Source organism: Chiloscyllium punctatum, chromosome 5 (genome assembly GCF_047496795.1).
Source record: "Chiloscyllium punctatum isolate Juve2018m chromosome 5, sChiPun1.3, whole genome shotgun sequence".
NCBI lineage: Eukaryota > Metazoa > Chordata > Chondrichthyes > Orectolobiformes > Hemiscylliidae > Chiloscyllium > Chiloscyllium punctatum.
The window spans coordinates 55152211-55166410 of record NC_092743.1 but is presented as its reverse complement, the minus strand read 5'-3'; the positions used below and the strand labels follow the sequence as shown (position 1 = coordinate 55166410).

The 14200-nt window shown below is 40.4% G+C and overlaps 1 protein-coding gene across 1 annotated transcript in view; it reads right to left on the bottom strand.

Annotated features, from left to right (window-relative positions):
- Positions 1–145: 145 nt before the first annotated feature.
- The window catches only part of akap7 (A kinase (PRKA) anchor protein 7), a gene marked incomplete at its 5' end in the record, with an annotated part of 130366 nt that continues 116311 nt past the window's right edge, over positions 146–14200 (bottom strand). Inside the window, one exon of the mRNA XM_072569586.1 lies at positions 146–491. Within this exon, the coding sequence (XP_072425687.1) occupies positions 298–491 (194 nt within the window). The remainder of the gene's footprint in view (positions 492–14200) is intronic.

Below are 14200 nucleotides of genomic sequence, written 5' to 3'. Positions count from 1 at the left end.
ATTATATTTTTGAATAGCACAATTCAAATGATTTCCCTATTTGCAAATATTGTGGATATTTACATATAACTGTTTTGCCTGTAACAATTCCATATTAGTTTGGAAATAAAAACATTTCTATTATCATTCATTTTTTCTGAATTACTTCAAAAAACATTGATATAAATTAAAGAATGGTGTCCAATATTGAAAATAGCTATATATCTGTTATCTTGAAGAGTGTAGTTATCCTGATGTTTATTATTCACACCTTGATACATTGTTAGCCACAGGGAATACTTGAGCGCTTTCTGCTTTTCATTTCTTCCTTTCCTGTTGCTCAGAACAGTTTGATACCTGCAGAGGCAAATCTCTTTTTGCTTCTGTTTTCTTCTCTCTATGTTTCCTCTCCTGGGAATACTGTTGCACAGCTTGGAGAATGACCTTTTCCACCAGCTGCTTGCTGATAGTCCACAGCTCCTGTTCCTGCGGTTCATTCTCAGGTTTGTCACCTGCCAGGAGATTGCAGCCACATTGAGTTAGTCAGTCAAGTCTGTATATATCAACATCTTTTCTGTATGATACACTCTTCCAGTCTACATTTACTATTTTCTTCTCTCACAATTTTCATGTCATGGTTATTATATGAACATTGTACAGACCATATATTTGTATTTTTCTTTATTTTGGACAGTGAACCGAAATGGGAAAAGAACTTCTTAAAGGAAAGAGTTTTGGCAATTTGAAGAACAAACTGCTGAACCTACACTGAATTGTGTTTCATTGTTGCTTTGTTCAAGTAATGGGGAAAGGTATATGAGACACCAAAACACCAGGGGTGTGTGCTCAGACTAATCTTCATCCAGTGACAGATCACTGATTGGTTTGTGAGGTCTGGGGTCAGTTGTGGATCCCAGAAATTAGCAGCATGATGTCAGCCGTCCGGTTTAGATTACTTACAGTGTGGAAACAGGCCCTCCGGCCCAACAAGTCCACACCGCCCCGCCGAAGCGTAACCCACCCATACCCCTACATCTACATCTACCCCTTACCTAACACTACGGGCAATTTAGCGTGGCCAATTCACCTGACCTGCACATCTTTGGACTGTGGGAGGAAACCGGAGCACCCGGAGGAAACCCACGCAGACACGGGGAGAACGTGCAAACTCCACACAGTCGGTCGCCTGAGGCGGGAATTGAACCCGGGTCTCCGGCGCTGCGAGGCAGCAGTGCTAACCACTGTGCCACCGTGCCGCCGGTTCTCGGGCAGGTGAGCAACATTTTCTTTTGGTGCAAGGAGAGATGTCTCCTGAGAGCAGAAAAGCAAAGGTCTCTCTGTCTCTCTGTAGTGAAGTAACCAAAGCCTGGAAGACAGCTAGACATCCTCTCTTGGCAGTTGGTGTAAGCTGTTGACACCTAATCAGTAACTAAAATACTGTACAATTATTATGCTCTGTGCCTTCTGTAAAGACATTTTTTTAAAAATCTGGAAATAAGGAGCTCAAAAAAAAAGGTCTTGGGAAGCAAAAAAGGATATCTCATAGAATCATATAAACTGATGCTACTGAACTGGGGTCCCCAACGTTTTCTGCCTCCATTCCCAACATGAGTGAAGGTGGGCTGGATATAGCAGGGTTAGTGCCTGTACAGTCTTATTTGTTGGCCAGGCAGAGAAGGTGACTCCCTGCGTCCCTAACGCAAATCTGTTTCCTGTCCCATAATTGGTCTCTTTCTGCCCACCATGGTCCATGATACCTGCACAAATCATCTCCCAAAATCCACAAACTCCTTAAAACCTTTCACCTCTGACGCTCCCTATCTTCCACCCACAGTATTATTCTCATAACCATCCAATTATAATAATTTTCAAATTTCCATCATTGATTTCTCCCAAAAACATGTGTGCACAAACATAAAACATCTATCCATGATTCTCCATGGCCTTCCAAGCATGATTTTTTTTCTGACTTTCACCTGCAATTACCCGTAGGGATATAGTGTAGAAATAGAAATGTTGCTGTACCAGTAATCAGAGGTCCAGTCTAATGGTCTGGGAAAATGGGTTGAAATCCCAGCCAGGAATCTGGTGGATTTCAATGCAATTAATAAAAACTATATTTCTAATTTAATATCATTAATGTGGACCATGAAGCTATCATGATTGTTGTAAAAGTCCATCCAGTCTATTAATGCCCTTGAATAAAGGTAATTTGTCACCCTTATCTGGTTTGCTTTACATGTGACTTCAAACCCACAGTGGCATGATAATCTTCTAACTGCCCTCTGAAGTGGTCTGACAAGTCACTCAGTTCAAGGGCAACTAGAGACAGGCAACGAATGTTGTGCTTGCTAGCAGTACCCACAACCCATGAATAAATAAAGAAAATGTCACACCCGAGGTTTCCCCCACAAACATCCCTGACCTTACCTAATAACTCCTCAGACTCATAATCTCTCCCTCACTTTTCTCTTTAGTTGCGGTGTATCAGCGTTAGCCTTCTTGACAGAAGGTTAGTCAGATTTTCAATCTTGCTGGTTATTCAACAGAACATGGAGATTGTTCTTCATTGAATCATAGAAACCTTACAGTGGAAGCAAGCCATTTGGTCCATTGAGCCCACACCAACCTTCCAAAGAGCATCCTACCTTCACCCACCCCTCCACCTTATCCCTGGAACCATGCATTCCCCAAGAATGATCCACTTAGCCTGCACATCCTGGGCACAATGGGCAATTTTATATTGCCAATCGACCTAACCTGCACATCTTTGGACTGTGGGAGGAAACCTGAGCACCCAGGAGACACTGGGAGAACATGCAAACTCCACACAGACAACTGCCTGAGGCTGGAATCGAACCAGAGTCCCTAGAACTGTGAGGCAATAGTGCTAATCACTGAGCCACTATTTTGCCACAAAGTGAGGTCTTGACATTTATTTCAGTCAAACCTTGCACAGCTTGGAGAATGACCTTTTCCACCAGCTGCTTGCTGATAGTCCACAGCTCCTGTTCCTGCGGTTCATTCTCAGGTTTGTCATTGAGATTGCAGCCACATTGAGTTAGTCAGTCAAGTCTGTATATATCAACATCATTTCTCATTTCTCCAATTCCACATTCGCCCATTCCCATTCCATACCCCATTACCAACCCCATTCTCTTCCTGCACATACACAAATGTCAGCAAAGCAGAATACTGTATACAAACAAGAATACTGGAAATATTCAGGCCAGGCAGTGTCTGTAGAGAGATGGATAGAGTTAAGTCATTACATCTGTGATCTTACATTAAAAATATCAGAGCATGCTTTGCATCACAATATCTGTTTTGAGTAATTTTCACTGTTTAAAATATTCTACCATTTTTTTATTTTCTTCTCCCAGTTTGCTAGGAACCTTGCTCCTCTATAAAGTTACTCAGTTGCTGATATAGCTCTTTTCAAAATTAATTTTACTTTCTCCAGACACCAATAGGAAGTGTTTTTTTTCAATCAGTTCTGATTCTCTGACCCTGTGCTCTGTCCAGCCCTGACTACAGGACTACTAAAAAAAAATCAACCCTATCTTTTCCTTCCTGTTCTATCATGTGGTTGGATGCCAAGATATAAGCTTGGGTTTGAATTAGACTGGTCAATGAGAAAGCAAAGCCAAGGACAGTTTTCAGACTGAAACTTCAAAGTAATACTATTTAGTATACATTAATGCTCACTTCTGCTGCACACAGTGATCGCAAATAGATCATATTCCGACATTAGATAAGAACTAATCAATCTTCTTTGTGTGTTTGTGTTCATGTGATCAATCACTTTTCCAGTCTACATTATTGTAGCTAGGTGTTGTTCTTCCAGTGATGTTTAATTCCAACCACTCTGAGCCATTTATACTCAGTCATGTGCAAGCTCCATAACATCATTGCAATGTTGTTCCAATGTATTTAAGCTCTTGCACTACACTTCCTGTAACTATCAACCTCACAGTATTATGTAGAACCATATTACTTTTTATCCTAGCCAAGCACTGGCACACAGGTTATAACTACCTGAGGCTTTACTTCCTCCCTCCGTGGCGTTTCTTCTGTCTCTACCCACTTTGGCACCCTTGTGATCCTCAAAGGAAATACTTCTTTTTGGAACATTACCAGAATATTGTGGATTTAAGTTCCATTCCAGCGACATCACCTCAGCTGAGGGAGGAGGCAGTGAGGTGGGGAATGGTGGAGTGCTGTGTGGATGGAATTTTAGTGACAAAATGTGAAGAGGTTTGTGAGCATGCAGGGGGTTAAGGAGCTGAGATTGCACTGCTTTCTTCCACCCTCAATTTGAATGTAACTTGTTGTGTGCAGGAAACCCGCGTCAGAGAGGTGAATTAGTAATTTTAATATGTAAAGTGCCCACTAACAATTAGTTTCACTCAGGAGTTGAACTTTGACCGTGAGGATGCCTTTCCCAGCCTTTATGAAATCTAGCATGGAAATCAAGGTGAGAGGACAATGGGATTTCAGAAAGCTGGACAAGTGACAGGCAAGAAATATTGCTCACACTTTTGAGCGTGCTTTCACTATATTTTTTGTATTTCCCATAATAAAGACGGTAGGGAACATAAAACAAATAACAGAATTCGATAAGGAATATAAATGCCAGGATTGGAATGTAAATCAAAGGAATGCATTGTAAGATCCTATGGGCTAGTGATGAAGATGTATGGTAAACATCATGGGAGAACCTAGGGCTGTCCATAAGGGAGTCTAATATTGATTGATTAATCTAATATTGATATAGGATTTGGATATATAGATTAGGGTGGTAAAACAATATAATCAATATTGTATGTAATTATTATAACACTAAGGATATTAAAATGTTGTATACATCCGGGAAAGCCAGAGCATCATTAAACTCTCCTCCAACCTGAACCATATTTAAGAGGGCATTTGGTCCCCACATGAAAGCCAGATTCAGCCAATTCCCACTAATTCTAATGCTAATTCCTACTAATTGCTATAAAATTCATAATGCCAGTTCGAATATTAAATTAGTTATATATAAAGTTATAAAGTTATGTGGTTACACCTAATGTTAGATTTCTTTAGCCAACGAGTTTTGAGCAACTCGTCCCACCTCATCTTGGAAGATCAGATTAACTCTCTCTATCTTGTTGCTGCAATTAGAACTCCTTCTATTCACATGCTGTTTGTAAGTGTACTCTAAATAAGAGATTGCTTCTGGGATGCAATTTACTGTCCACATTCTGATATTTCTACATTAACTATTTTCCATTAATAAGAAAACATTTATTCAAAGTTCGTTAATTAGACTGAAATTCCATCACTTTCACAGCTTGATAAGCTTGGCCGATCATTTGTCTCTTTCCTCCCCTCCCCTCCCCCCCTCCAACCCAGGGACTCAAGAATTCATTCAAGTTGTCTCCATCATTATCTGATTTGCTTATTTACGTTGGAGAGCTGCCACTGTTTATCTTCTTGAATTTAAATTGAACCCCCTTAGAGGTCGTCTCTTAACCCATCTGGCATTCAGTCCCTCTTGCCAATGAGTTGGTGTCTCGTCTCCACTGTCTCTAGCCCCTTGCTTTAAAAGAATTCAACAAAATCTCATAATGTTGGGTGTAGATTGCATTTCTAAATTTCTCAATACTCAATTACCTGAAGAGTCTCTATTATTGTGAGATCATACTTTTCTTTTAATTCTTGCCAAATTACAATTTCAGCCTTTCTGTTCTCAGACTTCTGTTATCAGACTGCCTCTTACAGATATCTGTAGCTGTGAGTATGTACAGACTTTATGTATTTTAATTTGTAAGATCTTTTGTTGTATCGGTTACCTTGGGTTTATCTTATTCTCAAAGATACCTTTGTCCTAATTTATGATGTCACCCTAATGCTGAACTAAACAAGCAACTTCTGTTACTGCAGTTAAAAAAAGTATCTGCCATCATTATGGCAATTAAAAAATCCACAGGCAGCCATCTTGCGCCATTTCTGCCTCAACACAGGGAGACCAAGTCTAAGGGCTGAATATTCAATAGTACTTAGTGTACAGAAGTTAGCCAAAAGGAAAGGGAGATACTATAGCATTGTAAGAACAGTAAGAGGTCAGTGCTGTCATGAGATATGACTGTGGCATTGAAAATCAAGTCATCGTATTAGTTTGGCTAGAGATATGAAATAGCAAGGGAATGATGTCCCTAGTGCATGTAATCTATAGGCGCTTTAACAGTAATTGTACTCTAGGACGCATATAAATCAGGAAATAATGGTAGCTTGGAAGAAAAGGTACGACAAAAGTCATGGGTGATTTTAATATGGACAGAATTAATCAAATTGGGAAGGTTCGCCTTGTGGGTAAGTTCACAGAGTACATTAGAGATTGTTCATTGGAGCAATACATTGGAGAAACAACCAGGGAGCAGACAACTTTGGATCTAGTTTTGAGTAAAGTGATGGGGTTAATTAATGATTTCTTAGTAAACGATGCCTGTACGTGTACTCCAGATGCTGTCTCATCAACGCCTTCTCATCAATTGTACTAGAGTGATCACAGCATGATAGAATTTCAATTTTAATTAGAGGACAAAAAGCTTCAGTCCCTTCAGTGCTCTGGTCTTAAACAAAAGTAGTTTACATAGGAATGGGGCAGAAAGACTATAATGTCGGACAGTTAAGGAATAATGATAAAATTTTAAGAAGAGATTCAATACCTCCTAACTAAAAAATATTCTAAAGAAGATGAGAGCTTGTAAGAGTGGAAAAGTATCCATGGATAAGCAAGGAAGTGAAACGCAAAACTAAGGCATATTATATTATAAAGGTCTGTGGCAGGCTTGAGGATTGGTAAACTTTTAAAAACCAAATAAAAAGGCAACTAAAAATGTAATAAGAAGAGCAAACATAAATTATGGAAGAAAACTAGCGTAAAATATAAAAGCAGATAGCAAAAGCTCCAAAAGTATATCGAGAAAAGAGAGTAACTACAATGAGTGCAGGCCCACTAAAGGATGAGACTAGAGAGTTACGAATGGTGAACACAGAAATGACAATATTCTGATTCGGTTTTCACAGTTAAGAACACTTAAACCAGTCCAATAGTGACAGGTAATATAGATGTGATAGAAAAGGAGGATTTTAAAATAATTGCTATCAGTACGGAAAATGTACTGAACAAACCACTAGGATTAAAGGCAGATGTGTACCCAGGGCTTGATGGCCTACAACCCAGGATCATAAAGCAAGTGGCAGAAAAAGTAGCTGATGCATTGATTATAATATTTCAAAATTCCCTGGATTCTGGAAATGTTCCAGTGGATTGGGAAAGTGCTAATGTAACATGCTTATTCAAAACAGGAGGGAGTCAAAAAGTAAGAAGATATAGACCAGTTTATTTAACATTTGTCATTAGAAAATTGTTAGAATCCATTATTAAGTAAGTAGTAACACGGCATTTGGAAAGTCAAAATGCAATCCATCAGAGTCAGCATGGTTTTATGGAGAGTAAATTGTGTTTGACTGATTTGCTACAGTTCTTCAAAAATTAAACTAGCAATATGGGTAAATGGGGGTCCTGTAGTTGTAGTACATCAGGACTTCTAGAACATATTTGATAAGGCCCTGCACAAAAGGTTAATACACAGGTGATATCACACTGGGTTAGGGGTAATACATTAACTTGGCAGTGAATTGACTAACCGATATAGAGTAGGGAGTACAGAGTAAGATAAATGGAGCTTTTTCTAGTTGAAACCTGGTACTAGTGGAGTGCCACGTGGTTCAGCTCTTGGGCCTCAACTATATTCAGTCTATATTAATAACTTGGATGCAGGGATAGAATTTACATTAGCCAAATTTACAGATGACATTAAGTAGGTGGGAAATAAATTGCAATGAAGAAATAAGACATTTACAAATGGATATGACTAGGTTAGATGAGTGAGCCAAAATTTGGCAGAGGGAGATGGATGTGGATAAATGTGAGGTTATCCACTTTGGTCAGAAGAATAAAAGGGCAACTTACAATCTAAATGGAAAGAAACTTCAAATGTTTTCAGTTCAGAGGATGTCCTCATGATGAACCAGCGAAAACTAGTATGCAAGTACAGCAGGTTATAAGGAAGGCAAATGGAATTTTGACATTTAATGCTCAAAGAATGGAGTATCAAAGTAGAGATGTATTTTTACAATTGTACAAGGCATTGATGAGACAGCAACTGGAGTACACGTACAGTTTTCATCCACTTACTTGAGGAAGGATATAATTGCATTAGAGGTAGGAGAGAAAAGGTTCAGTAGATTGATTCCAGATTAATGTTTTAGGGTATGGGTTTGAATCCCACCATGGAAGATGGTGAACTTTCAATTGAATAAAGTCAATTTTTTTAAAGAAGTTAGCCAAAAGGTAAACATGCAACCATAGTTGAGTCTCATAAAAGCCCATCTGGTTCACCGATGTCCTTTAATGAAGAAAATTTGCATCCATACCTGGTCTGGTCTATAAATGACCCTAAACCCATAAGAATATGTTTAATATCTTTAGGCATTGCAAAATTCCATTTACTTACATCTGGTGATTCCTGCCAAAGTTGGGACAGCTGTCCCAGAAATTAGTAAATGAACAACCTGACATTGTTCAATTCAGTCAAATATAATTTACAGATAATATTCCAAACACCATTACCATCCATGAGCCTGTCCTATCCCATCACCAGCAATAACCACAGAGCAGTAGAGAGATGGGAGATGTTGTCCTGGGAGTCCTCACTCAGGGGATGACTCAGTAATCCTCCATGTTGAACACCTCATGGAGGAAGCACTGAGCGTGACAAGGTTACAGAATGTATTCTGGGTCAGGAAACTTAATGTCCATCACCAAAGGTAGTTCAGTAGTGCCAATATGAACTGTGCTGAAAATGTCCTAAAGGAAACTGCTGCGGAATTAGATCTGCAGCAGGTGATGAGGGAACCGACAGGAGGGAAAATCCTACTTCACCTTGTCCTCACTAGTCTTTCAGTCCTCCTGGGACATGAGGGAGATGCTAGAAGACTCTGCAAACATTATGGCCCTGTTCAAGAAAGGTTGCAACCAACTGATGAGTTTAACTAAAGTGATTCTACTTCCTATTTTATACTAACTAAATTAAATATTTGACTGCATTTCTTTTTGTATTTGAAAATGAAATAATACAGCTAATTGTAAAGGTAAATGATCCCACCACATTGGCTTCACACAGGCATAGAGAGAAGGACTGCTGTTTCATCCATATTCATGAACAACACACTGGAATTGTGAACAATTCACAAATTTTATCCAGCACAATATAAATTGGTAATGAATGCATTCTGCCAAACTACTGCTTCATGATATAATCAAGAAATGCTTTCAGATCTCAATCCATTGTCTCTCTCACTAATGATGAATGATGATTTCTCAAGGGCAATTACGTTTGGGTAATAAATGTTCACTTTGGCAACGATGCTCAAGTTTCATGAAAGAATAAAAAAATGCTTCATTGACATGAACAAAACAATCAGCCATTTAATAAGTCAAACTCATTACATCAATTGTAACCCTTGTCATGTAGTCTGTGACTATAATTATTGCATGCTGATATACTTTACAAGTATGGTCTTAAAGGTGAAAATCTTGAACATCTGTAGCCCTTCTAGAATAGCCTGCTGTAATTTCGGCATAAGTCTGACTATAGGTTAAAAATCCAGGTAAGAACCTCCATCCATCATGGACAGCTCTATTGACATAAGAGGCTATGGTGTAAACTCCCTATGTTAAAATTCTCAATTTTAGTGGCTTTAGGTGAACCAACTGCAGCATCAACTGAGGAATGCATTCTAATACCAGATTTACATACCTACCAAATGTTTGTAAAATACGATAATCAGTTGGAATTTTAGGCCAGGATCATGTCCTGAAGAAAAAAATTCCTTTTTTTCATTTCAGTACAGGCCCCAGACAACATTAATATTAAAAATTGCTTTGCACAAAACCCTGGCATCTCCTCTTTTCCCCATCACAACATTCTTCAGGCAAACATTTCAGTCTATTCAACATTAGATGTCTTAAACATTCTGTTCGTAACATGCATCCCTACAATTGTCAAGGTGCTCTGACCCAGGCAGGTATAAAATGGTGGATGCACTGATGCTCAAAGTAATTCCCATTTGGATTTTTGGAGTAGCTGTGCATAGTTATAATATTGCATAATCATTTCAAAGTTACAAGCATGTCTTAAGATTACATTAAAACTTTTCAAACTATTTTTGTGCTATATCGTGTTGATTTTTAGAACATAGAACATAGAAGAATACAGCGCAGTACAGGCCCTTCGGCCCTCGATGTTGCGCCGATCAAAGCCCACCTAACCTACACTAACCCACTATCCTCCATATACCTATCCAATGCCCGCTTAAATACCCATAAAGAGGGAGAGTCCACTACTGCTACTGGCAGGGCATTCCATGAACTTACGACTCGCTGAGTGAAGAACCTACCCCTAACATCAGTCCTATATCTACCCCCCCTTAATTTAAAGCTATGCCCCCTTGTAATAGCTGACTCCATACGTTTCATAATATTTGAATACCTCTCCAGTCTTAATGTTGTTTAGCACACAAACAGTATCTCATGTTACAATGCATGGGCACCAGCCTCCCTTATCCATTGACATTGGCATCCAACATTGGCCAATCTCTCATGACCATCATGGCACCTGTCTAATCCACTTACAGGATGCTTGGGAAGCACAGATTTGAACTGCAGAGCACAACAAAAACTAGTATTGAAAAAAGAATGAAAGATGCTAGAAATCAGAAACTGAGTGAAGCTCAGTGCAAGCTGGAAGAACAGTATTGCATTTTCCACTTGGGAACTCTGACGCCTTCTGGGCTTAATATAGAGTTAAACAATTTTAGGGTTTGAGCCACCTTCTTCCATATTATTACCCCAATCCCCACACATGGGCTGGGACCATACACAACCCAACATCAGCCTCAATGGGTCCCCACTCATAGTTATTCATTCTCCCAGACTGCCCTTTACTCACTCCTTTGTCTGTCCAACTGTGTGTATCTCTCTTTGGCTTCTATCTCCGCCTCTCATTTACTCTCTGGCACCACACCCCCATCCCATTTTCTGCATAAACACGCATTTTATTTTAGCTACCATCAGTTCTGACCTGAAATGTTAACTCTGATTTCCCTCAAATAATATTGAAAGGCCACTCCAAAGACACTTTATACACTGATTGTACCAGGCTGCATCTCAGTGTTGCTTAGTTGCTCACTTAGCACCTACCTGAATGCTTACAGCACTCCTGTTTGCTTTACACTACTTTACACCCAAAACATTAACTTCTGCACCTCATGACGCTGCCTGGCTTACTGTGTTCTTCCAGGCTCCTGCTTGTGCCAAATACCGCAGTCTCACATCCAGGCGACTTGCCTTCCTGGTCAGCAGTCTTCAGTCAAGGAGGTTTATATCTTGGTTAGAAACAAAATCTCATTGTACGGACAAGATGTATGTCAATCATCCCTGCTCCATGTGCCAGCAGGCTTGCACAGCAAACACACTGTGTGTGCAGCAAGCAGTGAGCCTTATCTCATTGCTTTAGATGACTGGTCCTTATTGAAGTTCATAGAGGCCCTCATCAGTCAGAGAATCAAGGGCAGCCTCCAATACCACTCTTGGCCATGGGTCAGAGGTGTTGTAGGTCAGGCTATACATGCCTCTTCAGTCCAGAGAATGGGTCACAGTCAGTGCCGTGACTTCATGAGGTCCAGTTATTGAAGTTGGGCTAAGATGACCAGGAGATATAAAAGCGTTAGTCAGGAGTCTGAGCACGTTTTGTCCAGGGCTGTCCAGCTAAGTCACTCAAGGGGGTGTGCCATGGTTAGTCCATGGATTCATGGATTCATGGTGGAACTCATAAGTACATAATGAGAAATGAAATGACTGTGATCACATTTGAAGTAGGCAGAGTAGATAAATTGGCCTATGAGGCAGGGGGCTGTAAGACCCACTGATGTGAGGCCCTTTAAAGGGAATGAACTGTACCAGACACAGACCTGAAGGCCCCTAATCACAAATGCCTTCAGTGCAAGTAAAGGACATTTAGGCCATCAAGTCTCACCAACCCTCCAAAGCACATTCCCTCAGTGGGTTCTCCTTCTAGCTTAGATTTAGGACCACAATGATCTCCTCACTGCCATGTCTCAACAGCTGGTCAATGGTAATACGCTACAGATCTTTGGTACTAAGAGGACTGCCAAAGGCCAGGTACCTGCTCAGGCCCGGGCAGATGATGATCCAATGTTGTTGGCCATGAATGATTTTGTACAAATGTGCAGACAGTCCCAGGTACAGGAGGTAAGTTTGTCAGATACACTCAGTGAACTGAACCAAGATTCCAACAACATTATTAGTACAGTGTTGGGAAAAATCTGCATTCTGCGTTCTTTCCATTTTCTTTGAATAATTCTGTTAATGATAAGAATATCAGAGATGGTAGGGAAGAACGGTGAAAATTGTTTGACTGATCATTAAGGATCATTTAATGGGCTAATGAAGAGTTCTGATGAAGGTTTATCAATCTGAGTCATCTATGTTGTTATTCCACACACCCACCCTCACCCCACCCCACCCCACCCCACCCCCGTATCACTGCTACTCCTGCTGAGTATTTCCAGCATTTTCTGCTGGAACATGTTTGTTTTCCAATTGGCCAATGTGTCTTGATGATGGATGTAAAGGATGATCAATCTAGATGTAGGTTTGCTCGCTGAGCTGAAAGTTTTGTTTTCAGACGTTTTGTCACCATACTAGGTAACATCAGTGAGCCTTCGGCCGAAGCTTTGGATTCCTCTGGAGGCTCACTGAAGATGTTACCTAGTATGGTGACATAGAACATAGAACATAGAACAATACAGCGCAAAACAGGCCCTTTGGCCCTCGATCTTGCGCCAACCTGTAAACTATTCTCAGCTCGTCCCCCTACACTATCCCATCATCATCCATGTGCTTATCCAAGGATTGTTTAAATCTCCCTAATGTAGCTGAGTTGACTACATTGGCAGATAGGGCATTCAATGCCATTACCACTCTCGGAATAAAGAACCTGCCTCTGACATCTGTCTTAAATCTATCACCCCTCAATTTGTAGTTATGCCCCCTCGTACAAGCTGACATCATCATCCTAGGAAAAAGACTTCCACTGTCTACCCTATCCAATCCTCTGATCATCTTGTATGTCTCTATCAAATCTCCTCTTAGTCTTCTTATTTCCAATGAGAACAGACCCAAGTCTCTCATCCTTTCCTCATAAGACCTTCCCTGCAGACCAGGCAACATCCTAGTAAGTCTCCTTTGCACCTTTTCCAATGCTTCCACATCCTTCCTGAAATATGGCAACCAGAACTGTACACAACATTCCAAGTGTGGCCGCACTAACATTTTGTATAGTTGCAGCATGATAATGCGGCCCCGGAACTCAATCCCTCTACCAATGAAACCTAACACACCTTCTTAACAGCACTATCAACCAGGTGGCAACTTTCAGGGATCTATGTACATGGACTCCAAGATCCCTCTGCACATCCATACTACCAAGAGTCTTTCCATTGACCTAGTACTCTACCTTCCTGTTATTCTTCCCAAAGTGCATCACCTCACATTTAGCTGCATTGAACTCCATTTGCCACATCTCAGCCCAATTCTGCAGTTTATCCAAGTCCCCCTGCAACCTATAACATTCTTCCACACTGTCCACTACTCCACCAACTTTAGTGTCATCTGCAAACTTAATAATCCATCCACCTATGCCTCCGTCGAAGTCATTTATAAAAATGACAAACAGCAGTGGTCCCAAAACAGATCCTTGTGGCACACCACTAGTAAGCTGACTCCAGGCTGAATATTTTCCATCAACCACCACTCGCTGCCTTCTTTCAGAAAGCCAGTTTCTAATCCAAACAGCTAAATCACCCTTAATTCCATGCCTCTGCATTTTCTCCAACAGCCTACCATGTGGAACCTTATCAAAGGCTTTACTGAAGTCCATGTATACCACATCAACTGCCCTACCCTCATCTACATACTTGGTCACCTTCTCAAAACACTCAATGAGGTTTGTGAGACACGCCCTGCCCTTGACGAAACCATGTTGACTATCTAAAATCAAATTGCTACTTGCTAGATGATTATAAA